General features: G+C 46.4%; 1 protein-coding gene across 2 annotated transcripts in view; it reads left to right on the forward strand.

The window, feature by feature from the left end:
• The window catches only part of KIT (KIT proto-oncogene, receptor tyrosine kinase), a 76,960-nt gene that overhangs the window by 22,367 nt on the left and 40,779 nt on the right, over positions 1-13,814 (forward strand). For both annotated transcript variants that reach the window (XM_045533041.1, XM_045533042.1), the window contains exons 2-3: positions 10,442-10,711; positions 13,270-13,551. In XM_045533041.1, the coding sequence (XP_045388997.1) occupies positions 10,442-10,711; positions 13,270-13,551 (552 nt within the window). The remainder of the gene's footprint in view (positions 1-10,441; positions 10,712-13,269; positions 13,552-13,814) is intronic.

Raw genomic sequence — 13,814 nt, forward strand, 5'->3', positions numbered from 1 at the left:
TCTTGCCACCAGATGGCACGTTTGCGAGTCCGGAACGGGGAAGGCTTGAGTTTTGGAGAGGGTTCTACTACAGGGAAGCTCCCGGTTGGACTATGCTCAGGAATGCAAGTAGGGCAATGCTGTGTAGCAGAGTGAGGTCTGTCTGATGTACCCAGGGATCACAAAAACAGCTAGAGAAGCAGAAAAGGCAAATTCTAAAGGAAAAGCAGGATCAGCACAGGTGATTTATTAGCGCTGAGTCTGTGTGGTTAAGGCAGAAAATGGAGGGGCTGGCTTGGTGCTGAGGAGGAAGCTGCTCTCGGTAGCAGAGGCAGGAAAGGCCCAAACCACAGGTGAATCCACCCAGGCGGAAGGAGCCGGCACAGAAGGGGTGGGTGGGGTGGGAGGTGCAGCCTGACCCAAGGAGGGCACCTTGGTTTGCAGTGGGCATGCCTCTCCAGCCTGGGGACCTGGGAACCACTCTCCCTCCAATGTCCGAATGTCCTTAGGAAGGTGGGACCCACATGCCAAACCCCAGGCTCCTTTGTGCCACAGATAAGTTGCTGAAAAGAGCCAGTCCAAAGAAAGGGGGGCTTAAAAATCGTGTTTTTGCCCTGCCTTTGGGTCCCTCAAGCCCCAGGTGGGCTTCTGCACCTTAGAGCCACACGCATCCGCCCTAGGCCAGCAGCAGCAGCTGCCCGGGAGCCTCAGGCAGGTCACTCCTCTCGATGTCACCACCCCCAATTCCTTCTGTCTTTATTGCCACCTGCCTCTGTGGATACCCATCTGCCTACTCTTCATTCTGAGCCCTCTGGAGTACCCTGTGTCTTCCATGCCACCATCAGCTGCTGTCCCCCGCCCTCACAAGCTCCAAGGACCCTCCTTCACCTCCTCGACCCCAAGAACACCCCCCCGGCCCCTGAGGTGGTCGCTCCCAGCAGCACAGGCAGGCTGAGGCTCCCTCCTCCCACACCCCACTCTTGCTGGCACCTAGGGACGCCGGTTTGGCTGCCCCGGCAGGGCTAGGGTGCCGGAGCTTTCATGTCTAAGCTCTGTTGGTGACACTGGTGTGCAGCCAGGGTTGTGAGTGAGTGGTGTGAGTTACGTGACCGTCCCTCCTCCCTGCTGTTGGTGGCCAGTCCCGTGCACTGAGGACTTGGGGGCCGGCACCCATGCTCTTTCGGTCTCCACCGGCTGCCACGTCCTCAGAGATTCTGGCGTCCGTCTAGAAGGTCCCCTGCACCGTCTGGTCCGCAGTTACTGGTTCTCTTTGCCAGTCGATTCGCCGTCGTCTCTACCCAACCTCAGCCAGCTTGGGCCTCGGCACTTTGTACTGGCCACTCCCTCCCTGGGTGACTTCATGGTCACCCTGGTCACTACCCCGCCCTATGTGCGGGTGAGACTTCAGAGTGCGTCTGAGCCTGCCCCCCACACCCCCGTCCCAGTCTCCAGGACCTTTCGCTGCTGCCTACGAGCTATCCCTCCCGCGGCCTGTTGGCACCCCCTCTCCCCACCGTGTAAGTGGACCCGTGGTGCCTCCTCCCTCTTGCTTCCTTGCTGCCCAGGTCTGTCCCGCCCCGAGCTCTGTCCCCTGGTAATACCCCCTTCTCCCCTCCATCCCCACCAGCTCTGGCCGATGCTGTTGTCACTCCTGTCTGGATCACTAGCTGTCCCTTGGCCGACCCTGTCTCCAGTCCTGTTCCCCTGAGCACTGCTATTTCCGGATCCTAAAGGAGTCCCGCAAACATACATCCGTACCTCCACGTCGGGGCAGGGGCACCCCCTTACCATGGCAGAGGGGGCCCCACGGCCGTCCCGCCTTCCGTCCCTCTCTGGCCTCACACCTGCAGCAACTCTGAACGATCTTATGGCTCCCAAGCACTCACTTCACTAGTTCTGTGATATTTGCTCTTACGTGTCTACCCCTCCACCCCACCCCAGGAAATATTCCTTTGGCCTCTTCTGCCCCTCAGCCTGGCCACACACCTCTCCTTTCGAGCTCTAGGAATCCTTTTCTGAGCCCGCTTCCCCTCGCCGGCCCCCTGGTGTCCCAGCTCAGTTCTCCGCCATACACTGCCCTGTGTCCCCCACGGTAATAACTTGTGTGAGTCTGTCTCCCCCGCTGGGCTGGGAGCCCCTTCCTTGTACTCCCAGCCCCCAGCCCCTCCCAGGCCACACGGTGGGAGCTCAAATCCCATTTCATCAATGAAGACCCTTTTCAGAAGCCCTTGCTTTGTTACTGACCCAGCCTTGTTTGCCATTAATTACTGAAGCTCCCGCTTTAGCGTTATTTCTCTGTCCTGTGAGTCCCTCGTGTCAATTAGTTCATTATCTTAGGCCAACCTTGAAATAAACTTAAGGAGCTGTCTTTTAAAAAAAACTACTGCAGTGAAGTCTTTGTTATTTTATGATTTTTTTTAAAACCCACTTTCAAATGGCTGATCGTTTGACAGTGACATATTGCTATTGCTTCTAAATATCCTGTACCTGATATAGCACTGAGACCTGGCGTGCAGATAGAAAATTTCTGTAATTTTTAAAAGCTAAACAAAGATTTGCATTGTCCAAAGGAATTGATTTTTCAGGCCCAGACATAGGAGTATTACAGTCAGAGACAGGAGTTGATGTCAAACAGTTACTTATTATTTACTTCATGTCTAAACCTGAGTAGATTTTAGTGGTGAGTTCTACCCAGATAAGTACTTTAATCTCTGTATTGCTGGATTAAAGATATATCTGAACTCTCTTACCCAGAAAAGTCTTTGGAAAGAGAATGTGCGATCCACGCAGAGTGTTCTCGAACTTGTCCAGGGAGCTCCTTTTAGAGGCTGGAGGTGTTTCGGGTTTGGATAGGGTATTTGGGCATATGTAGTTGTAAGGTAGTTCACTTTCTTCAAAAGCGCATGTTTTTCCCCCTGAAAAAAATGCATTTGATTTTACCTTCTAGCTTATCCTATGTAAAACAGCATAAAAGAATGTTTAAAATTATTTGTCACTGAGTGAAGATGACCTTCAAGAAGACTCACAAGCAAATACCCTAGATGGGACAAGCACTGCTCTGCAGGATGATGTCCCAAATTATTTAACCATGCTGCATTTTTCTTCCCCTTTCTGCACCTTCACATTTCCTATACTGTGGTCATCCCTTCCCTGTGCACTTATGGAGCACAGTCTGTATTCCTGGCAGTCTGAGGCAGTGAGGAGACGGAGGTAGATAGAGACCTTGGTTTGGATTCAGAGAGTTTGCACTTTGGAGGGTGGAGCTGGACGTCCTTACAGGACTGGACTTTCCTGAAGCACCGCGCCTTCGTACTCTGAGAACTTTGCCTTTGCCTCTGCTTTCCTTGAATACACAGACAAACGCATACACATGCAAACACACATACGAAGGCTTCCTGGCCCAGCTCTTTCCCCTGGAGCCTCTCGTGGTCCCTCCGGGCAGCATAATACCTGCCTCCTTTGAGTCCCGTGGCATGTTCATCACCTGTCAGTATTTGTTTCCTTCGCGTTGTGTCTGTCCCCTACACAGGCTGAGAGTTTCCCACCAACATCTAGTTCTAGCGACGCAGTAGGTGCGTCTTGAAAGGAAAGTCTTTAATGATGACGGTGCCACGGCCTCACCACAGAAGAATGTGGACAGTTCTGGAAGTCTCCATTGCATGGCTTCCTTCAGTTTGTGTGGGTGACCCAGAGTGGATGTCGTCCCCCTGCTACTGGGCAAGAGCATTTCTGAGGACTTACGTGCTTTTCACTGAGCTCACACTCCCCTTCCCCCAGCTTCATTCTATTTCCAGTATATCTCTTTGTTTTCAAAGCCTCTTGGGTGTTGTGGGCGATTACTAGGATCCTTCCATCTTGGTTTTTATCCAGTTTATTCCTATGGGGATATAAAAGTATGTCAGAAACAGTTATGATATACAAATCATTAGCTTTTTAATTATGAGTTGTGGTTAAACAGAATGTGAACCGAAGAGTAGTTGAACTACAACGTAGAGGCTTTGCCTTCGTCCAAGTTCTTCCTGCTCTACTTCCCCAAAATGAGAATGGGCCGCTCTGCGTGGGTTTTCTTCCCCCCCATAACTTTGCCTGGTTCCTTATATTTGTGTCCAAAGGAGGAAAGGTTTTGAAATGACTTCCTTACTTTTATCTCCAGCTATAAATCCTGTCGGTGCAGCTTTAGACATTTGTGAAGGGGGCGAAGGCCTTGCAGTCACAGTGGGCATGGGCCAGGCCCTGTGGGTGCTTGGGAAGTGCCCCTGTGTGTAGCCAACAGGTGGCTCCTACTGACACAGGTCGTTGAGTCTAGAATTGCAAACTGGATTCCCAATTGGTTTGCTAATTGACACACTGTAAAAAATACAGGTATGCCTTGAATATTTTATTTTCCCTTAAACATTGGAAGATAGACAGGTGCATATCTTTTGATGGAGGACCCAAACCTTTTCTATGAGCTTTGTTCAACTGGTGGGAGTTCTCAGGAGAGTTCTGAGGTGCCATCCTGCCCATACACACACCCATAATGCAAGGAATTTCTAATTTCAGTGTCCTCAACTGGAGTACTTGTGAAACAATCCGAACCAGAATTCCTTAAGTTTTGGGGGAATTGGAGGTCCTCCCCCAATCTTCTGCTAATCTACCAGTGTTTACCCATGTTCAGTTCAACAGTAGACTGTTAAAATTTGGGCCACGCTTATAAAGTCTTTCTCAGCTATCAAAGAATCAGCAGCACACATAGTCATTTTTCATTAATTTTCATAACATGTCCTTTACACTTGTAATTTGTATGTAATAAAGTACCCAGTATAACACCCATAAGTAGGTTTAAGAATGAAACCAGATGACTCAGATGCTGTGAGTAGAAGAGCAGAGATACACGAGAGAAGAGGCTGAGAGTCTTGGGCATTAGAAGTGCCTTGGGTAGTGGTCAGTGTGGTCTAAAGCAACAGGTTCTACCTCGGTCAGCTCCGAGAGTTGGAAGAGCTTCCACTGTCGGTGCCTGCTTCGTGTAAAGTAGTATGAGACATGGGGAAGAAGCTGAGGGTCGTGCCTTCAAGCACGACTGTAGGGAACAACTACAAATAATGACAATTAATTTTTTTAATGAAGCGATTTAAAGCAACATTGGCTCACAGAGGCTAATACTAGAGGTCCCCATGGTCAGATGAGAGCAAGCTAGGGTGGTTGGGGGAGGTTTTCGGCTCTCGCTGGGACTTGAAGCATTGTTGAGGGTTTTTTTTTTTTATTGTAGTTTTTAAGAAAAATTGTTTGAAAATACATATAACATAAAATATACCATTTTAAGTGTCCAATTCTGTGGCAGTAAGTCTAATATCTTCCCAATGTTGTGCATCCATCAGCACTATCCATTTCCAGAACTTTTTCATCATCCCAAACAGAAACTCCACTCATTAAACGATAACTCTCCCTTCTTTCCTCCCCCAGCGCCTGGTAACCTTTCTGCTTCCTGTCTCTGTGAATTAACCTTCTCTAGGTACTTCATACATGTGGACTCGTACAGTATTCTTTTGTGTCTGGCTTGTTTGACCTAACGTACTGTTTTCAAGGCACATCTGTGCTGTAGCGTGTATCAGAATTTCACTCCTTTTTGTGGCTCAGTAATATTCCATCGTGTGTATATTCTACATGTGGTTTATCCATTCGTCTGTTGACGGCCACACACAGGTTGTTTCTGCCTGTTGGTTATCGTGAACTATGCTGCTGTGAACATTGGCGAGCAAATATCTGAGTCCCTGCTTTCAATTTTTTGGGGTATGGTTGAACTTTACACTGGTGATGGGGAGACATCGCAAGTACCTGGAGAGGTTAGAAGCAGAGGGTATGTTGGCATTTCTGTTATTTTGAATTATCATTAAAGTCTTGCATTGTTGACTGTAAGTCCCCCCTCTTCCTCCCTCATTTATGTTCTTTTGAGAGCAAGGACTGTCTTCTAGTTCAGCACTTAGCAGGGCACCTGGGATTAGTATTTACTGAATAGTTCTGGAGTTCTGAGTCTCCTAGCTTAGAGCCATCATTCATTATAGTACTGGTTGGTCCCTAGAGTGGGTGGGTTTTGCCATCTCTCTCTTTCTTTTTTTTTTTTTTTTTTTGGCTCATTAATTAACATGTGTTCAGGGAACAGAAAACAACTCTTAACATTAGCCTTAGCCAAACATATTTAGGGAAGTACATTTGCTAATGCAAAAAATCCTGGTGTAGATAAAACACAATTCAACAAACGTTTGTTGAGAACTTGCTATCTACCTACCAGACGTATTTCAAAATGCAATTTCAGACCAATTTCAAAGCTCAGTAGGAACACCTTTTTGAAAGGTGTTACTTTAATATGAATCTGTACTCTTTTTTTAAAAAAAGAATCATGAATCTTTACTTTTCTTATTGTGAGACTATTATAACAATATTCAAGACAGTTTAGAAAAAAGAGAATAAACATCACCCACAGTCTCACCCTAATGAAAGCTCTATTTTCATTTTATAAGGTGAGTTTGGGGGTTGAACTTATAAATCATTTATTTTGAAAATAAAGCCCTGAATGCTTATGGTGACGATTATTTTAAAAATTTAATTTTTTAAATTCTAGAAGCACAGCATAAACTAATGATCTCAAATTTAGAAGCCCCTTTATTTTTGGAGGCATCCATAGCTATTTTAATTAATGAATTAAGCCACATTTTTCTTAGTAGAGCAGCAGAATTGACCTAGGTCATCTTTTGGGGATGGGGCATAGACTGTTGACATCTGTTATAGATAGGGACTGGGTGTTTAGGAGCCTGCCTTCTCTTCATTCTTTTATATGTTCAGGGACTGAGGGGCATGTTTCTGTGACTACTCCAGGGGGAGAAGTATAATTTAGGATCCTTACTTGAGGGCCCTAAGACCTTGGAGTGGGTGTCTAGACATAGAACACCACAGAGCATCAGTACAAGCCGAATGGTGACGGGGCTGACCTGGTGGCGGGATTTCGAGAGGACAGGTTGTCTTGACCTGGAGTGGGTTAGGGAGCAGCATCCATGAGGAGACTGTCCCTCAGCTGGGCTTTCCCCATGACAAGGAGGTGACTGGTGCAGTAGGTGCATCTGAGGAACACAGGCTGAAAGATGGGCATGGCAAGGGTTGAAGAACGTTCTCAGCATCCTTAGTTGGCCAGAGAAGAGGCAGGTTGGGTGTGAGGAAAGCAGCTAGAAATTAATCCCATGAAAGTGCGTTTCAAGTTGCACATGACGTCACTGTTAGCTGCTGCCGCCCCTGTATGGTTTTTGCGGCTGGGGTGGGGTTGGTAACAACCGTGTTGTTTTCAGCTGATGGACCTTACTTACTGTGCTGAAATACTTCACTGCTTTTCCACAGTAGCATTGTTAAAAACTGCCCGGTCCTGTTTGGAGCTCCTTGCGTGTATCACTTCACTTGATTCCCGTAAGATCTCTATGAGATGAGGGTATTTTTATCCTCCTTTTCCAGTTGTGGACGCTTGGACACAGAGTTCGGGTGATCTGCCTTGGGTCACACCCCCAGGACTTGCCCACACTGGCTGGGGAGGCCTGGGGAAGTCAACGATATTTATTTGACTGGATTGTAATTATCTATATCCTTAGGATTGACTCATGAGAAAATGGAATTGACTGAAATATATTGCAATCTAAATTCTTGAGAAATTTTTGCATCAAATTTACTATCAATGTCCCACATATTCACTTGGAACTACCGCTGTTTAAAAAGGGATAAATAATTGAAATAATAGCATCTCTACTTATTGCTGCTGCCATTTTCATTATTTAACGCTTTGTACGACTCTGAGAGTAACCCCAGCCTCTCCATGTCCGTATTCTGGCTGCTCCATTTGGATGCTACACCTCGGGCACACAAGGAGCCTCTCTCTTTCCCATGTTGCTGGTGCTTAATATCATTTAATGATTATAATTGACCTTACTGTTACCATAATTTATGTGACATAATGGGGCCACACTTGATGCCACCGGGTGAGATACTTGTCTGGATAGGAAATAGGAATGGAGACTGGTCCTCTGTACACACGCTTGCAGGGAACAGTTCCGGCCCTTCCATAGCGTTCCGTTCTGTCCCTGTCCACAGACGCTCCTTCCATCTTCACGCTGTGAGTAGGGCTCCTGTTGTCTTTCCCTTCAGCCTCCTTTGGCTCCAGATTTATTTTTGTGTCTTGTGCACCCATGGCCATCCAAGGAGAGCTCTACAGTCGCAGCCTGTAACTACCCCACCCCCACCCCAGCACAGGGCCACACCCACTCAACTGAAATTGTACTCTTGGATTTCCAGGGAGCTCTTTGTAACTAAATCAGGGGACTTTTGCTCATTCCCTATGACCTTGTTGTGGCATCTGGCCGTAGGACCACCACTCTCTCTCTGAAGGTTTCTAACACACCGATTGCCGTCTTTGCCACTGTAGCCTCTCCCCTTTCTTTCTGCTGGTTCTTTTTCTTACTTCTCTCATGATTCTTTCCTACTTTCTCTTGGCTAGAAGAGTTCTTTGAGATTGGTGGATCTTAAAGTCTGCTGATTTAGAAAGAAAAAAAAATTGGTGCTTGGTTCATTCCTCCTTTTTTCCATAACCCTTTCCTCTGATGACCTGATCCTGTTTTTCACTTCACCAGTCATCACTTCACTGTACCACGACCATGAACTTCAGGTTGCAAGCAGCCCACTGCTGAGAAGTCTGTGCTCCGAGCAGGTAGCACCTGAAGCAGGTCCCTCCTTTCCTGTCCCACCCACTCTGAGCACGTCCCTGTCCTCCACCCCCAGCTATCCTGGATTTGGGTGGCTCACACTTGCGGCCTTTATAGCACCTCTCTTTGCCTTCCGCCAGCCCCTTTTTTCACCTGGCTGGAATGGCCTTTGTTCCTTCTTAAGAACTCAGGTCAGTCCTTGTCTCCAGCCTTGTATGTGTGTGGAAGGTGGCACAAATCACAAATCCTGTGTGCATGCATCGTGCCCCCCACGATCCCACAGAGGTGACAGAAAGCCCCTGGGGAATCCTGACATCTTACTGCCCTCCCCCCCACCCAGGGACCCTTCCTTCTGCCCCTAACTCAGGCTGTCCCCGAGTCAACCTCTTGCTTTCTCATGCCACTGTACCCTGTAACCATTCTCATGTTCTTTCTCTGACAATCTGTTGTGTCTCTTCCTCTTTATCCGCAATCCTTACTGTAGGTCCTCATTACTTCTGCCTGTAGACCAGTCTTTTCACTCATTTCCTTGAATCTAGTTGATTCTCTGGTGTCTCACTGTGCATGCCACTTGCTGCTGAAAAATCTACAGTAGGTGTTCCTGGTCCCTGAGGTGCATCCCAGTATTTACACCCCGACATCTAGTCTTACCTCCCACCTTCTCCACAAGCAGCCTGTTTTCCAGCCAGGCTGGTTTCTTTGCAGCTCCAAAGGCCTCATGTGTTGACCTCAGTGCCAGCCCTGTCTTCATGCTTCTTCCTTCTCCTCCTTCCGCCTTTGCCTCTTCTGATACGGTCAAGATCCAGCCCACCTCTTTTCTTTAGCTCGACACTGTGTCCTGTGGCTATGTTTCATGTCAGCAGTTGTTCTTTAAGCCCTGAACTATGTGTAAGGACCACGTGTAACACCCAGTGTAACACCCACGTGGACTTTTTCCCAGCACCTAGCATGATGCTTTTGTTGATCATAATTGATGAACAGATATTTGGATACATGGATGCATACACGAATGAATGAATTGGCCATTGTAAATGTTCTAAGGTTCAAGTTTCATATTCAGAGTCTAAAGTTTGCACCTTTATAAACTAGATAAACTAGTTTCCTATCTAGGAAACCTATCTAGGCATTAGGTTGATCAAGTTGAAACCCAGCATAGGCCACAAAATATCTCATGGTCTGATCTTTAAAATGGGATTGTCGTTTTCTGCCTTACTGTTTGGAGATTTGTGAATAGTTCTCCTTTTCATGAACACGGCCATGTAAGGAGAATTACACAGAAATAACTGAATTCACTAAGCTTAAGAAAAAGACAAGCTATGTCATGGTCATGTACATTCTGCCAAAAGAGTGACAGGCCAACAGTTTTTTTTTTCCATAGTGTGAAATTTTGTTTCTGTTGTTCCTAAGCCAAGCATTGCATGCCCATGCCATGACGATGGCCCATATTCGGAATGGACACTTGACCTAGTTGTATGTTTAACCCAAAGGAGGCCATGGTGTCCAGCATCCTGGCTTAGACACCAAATGTGACCCTTAGGATTAGTCGAGGGTTGCAGAAAGTAGCTTAATTTTCTGGATGAACTTAAGAAACTTTAGGCAGAGCTCTCTTTCCAGCCATAAATAGCAGGGCAGCTTTGTCCTATTTTTATTGTAGAGTACACAGAAGATGGAACTCAGCATTGGAAGAAATGCTTTATTTCGCCAAGGAAGAGGCTCCTACTCAACATGATTCTTATTTTTCTTGGCAGGCTCTTCTCAACCATCTGTGAGTCCAGGGGAACTGTCTCCACCATCCATCCATCCAGCAAAATCAGAGTTAATAGTCACCGTTGGCAACGAGATTAGGCTGTTATGCACCGATCCGGGCTTTGTCAAATGGACTTTTGAGATCCTGGATGAAGTGAGTGAGAATAAGCACAATGAATGGATCACAGAAAAAGCAGAGGCCAGCAACACGGGCAAATACACGTGCACCAACGAAGGAGGCTTAAGCAGTTCCATTTATGTGTTTGTTAGAGGTAAATTCTTGGCTTTCTGTGTTGCTATGCTTTAGAAAACTTTATACCCTGTTCTTAATTTTGGATGACATATGGGTGACTGAGCCATAGATAAAATAGTACTGGTTAGGTCTAGAAAGCCTAAAACACGTGTTTCTTTGCTGGTTGCCCCATCTTTTGCTACAGAGTGGCTGTGGGGATGGCCCCAGCTGGAGGTCTGAGAGACCCTGATGCTCTTCCTAATGGGATTACAGTAGGTTTAGCCCATTTGTGCTGGTGCTCTGAGTAAACCCTCAGAATCAATGAGGCCCTTTGGGAAAGCTGCATTTTAATGCCTTAAGATACTAGATACTCCCACTTAGTAAAAACACTTCTGGGAACCAAAGACCTCTAAAGCCCTAACCAGACCGACACTTCAAAAGATTTGGCTCACTCTTAGGGAGTAAATTCCAGAAAAATTATGTGGTCAGCTAAGCATCACATGTCTGTCATAGGTCCTTTGTAAAGCTGAGTCATCTCAAAAATCGTGACCGCTTAGAAACAAAAGAAAAAGAAATATGATAGCTGGATTTCTGTGTTTATTTCCTATGACAAATTCAGTGATTTGTCTGTGTTTGTGCTTTAATAGCCTCGTCAAGAGTAGGTGTGCTGGGTTGAGGTGTATCTTTTGGTTGATGTAAAATCTGAGCTGTCAACAGCTTAAGGGATGTGTCCAAGTCACAGGAGGAGAGGTGGAGTCCTAGTTTCTAGTCCTGGTTGTTCTTGGACTGGGGCTGTCTTTGAAACTGGCCGGAGGTAAGAGGCCTTATCCATGGTATTGTGAACGAATAATGGATGCGGTTATCCTAGACTAGAGATCGGTTTCCTCACTGCAGTTTTTGGATAAGATGAACTTCTCTGTCTTCCTTACATAGTTGTTGTTAGGGAGCCAGGATTGCATAAATTCTAGCATGCTCTATCAAGGGTTAATAAAACCAACTCATATGTTCGCTGTAAAGAAGGTTGCACGAAACTGACCATGCCTCTCAGCTTGGTTCGTCAGTCGTCTTTTCCTAAGTGGACACAATAATAAACTGCAGCTTCCTTTCAGGGTATGGCTCTGTCATTGTTGAGCTAACCCATGTGCTGTTCTTTGGCATTGAAGAAGGTATTCTGCAATTGCCAGGTGGTGATGAAGTGTCATGACAACTGAAGAAATAAAGGAAAACTGCCGAATTAGCCAAATCACTCTAACAGAGCTCACAAACTTTCTTTATAGGGGAAGTCAACTTGTGTAACTTAGAACTATCCTCAGTTGTCACTGAGTTAAGATGTTGGGATACTTAAGTAATCTATGTTACAGCAATGAAAGAAAGAGGACCATTGTTGTAGGAGCAAGTGACAGAGAAAGAGTAGATGGAAAAATAACTAACTATGGGCCTAGGACCCTCCCCACACATAGTTTAGCCATTGTGAGGTGATTTATTTGCAGAATAAACTAATAAGGCTGGGAGACGTGTAATTCATTTTGGGAAATTTTTTTCAAAATTGGTCAGAAGCAAATGATAGAACAGAAGTCTGTTTCAATGATGTCAAATGCGCTTCAGTGGAACGCCCGATTTCTAGATGGAAAGGACGATTAAAAAACAGATTTTAAATGTAATCCATTGGCCTGAACATATATCTGTGTTGTCCTTACACAGCAGGGGTGGCAGCACATTGTGTCTGCAGAATCGGGTTTGTCTTTGCTTATATGAGGCCCCAGTCAGCCGGAGCCACTCCCAGTCTGTCCCTGGTGTCCTGGCATAGTGACTAATTGTGTCCCCTCTCACTCACAAGTGCCCTGGCTTGGGCTCATGTGTTTGCCACAGCATTACTGAAACTCATAAGCTCCCCTCGTGCGTTTGAAATTATTTGATTTCTGGAAGATTTATTGACACAATTCTTTCGAAGAATATGAATAGAGTGAGGCTCACGTGTTATTTGTTCCGAGTGGCCTGGCAAGAGTTTTCTAGATTCTCTTGAGAAGCTGAACCTCTGGAGACTAGAAACTGGGAAGGGTCCCACACAGAGGGGTCAGAGGACAGGAAACCTTTTCCTGCCCTCACCAGGAATCATCAGACTGGCTTCTTCTTTGCTGGTGATCCTTGGAGTATTGCCTGTTGTAGAAAAAGAGTTACCTTTGTAATAAAATATTCTCAGGGTTGTAAGAACTCAAATTTTGATATCAGTCAGACCTGGGCTTGCGTTCCCCTCAGCTGTTTCCAAGTCGTGTCACTTTAGGAAAGTTGCTTTTTCGAGACCTCGGTTTTATTTCTGAAATGGTGATAATGATAGTGTTGATTATATAGGGGTGCTTTGAAGATTAAATGTGATAAAGTGTGTGATGGTCCAAGCCTGATACGTGGAAAGTGTTTAATTAAGGTTAACTCTCACTTGTTAGTACTATTTGGATAAATTTTGCTTTTGCTTGCACAGAAAAAAAAAAATCAACAGCCATTCGGGCCACGAGGCACAAAAGGCAACATTTTAGAGCTTTTGAAATGTTCTCAGTGTCTGTGACCAGGCATTTAAACTACTAATTTCTGATATGCTTCTAGATCCTGAGAAGCTTTTCCTGGTTGACCGGTCCTTGTATGGGAAAGAAGACACCGATACACTGGTCCGCTGTCCTTTGACAGACCCGGAGGTGACCAATTACTCCCTCAAGGGGTGCCAGGGGAAGCCTCTTCCCAAGGACCTGAGGTTTGTCCCCGATCCCAAGGCTGGCATCACAATCCGAAGTGTGAAACGCGCCTACCATCGGCTCTGTCTGCATTGCTCTGCTGACCAGGAGGGCAAGTCGGTGCTGTCGGACAAAATCATCCTCAAAGTGAGGCCAGGTACTGGCCCCGTCTTGTTTCTTCTGGGAGTCGAGAATCTGCTCGTCCAAAGACTTCTCTCTTCTCGCTGGTGCACCGTAGTGTAGTCTGTTGGGAGCTGGCTCTTCAGCAGCTCCCCCGGCTTCAAAGTACTGTCAGCTGCACGTGAATTCCTTATCTTACCATCCCCACCCCATGTGGCGGGTCCATGACGGCCTCTGGCAGAGCTGGGTGTGCCTGTGTAGATTGGCGTTTAGACTGGGCTGACTTCGGTTACCCCAAAG

The sequence above is a fragment of the Lemur catta genome, chromosome 19, assembly GCF_020740605.2.
Source record: "Lemur catta isolate mLemCat1 chromosome 19, mLemCat1.pri, whole genome shotgun sequence".
NCBI classification, from domain to species: Eukaryota; Metazoa; Chordata; class Mammalia; order Primates; family Lemuridae; genus Lemur; species Lemur catta.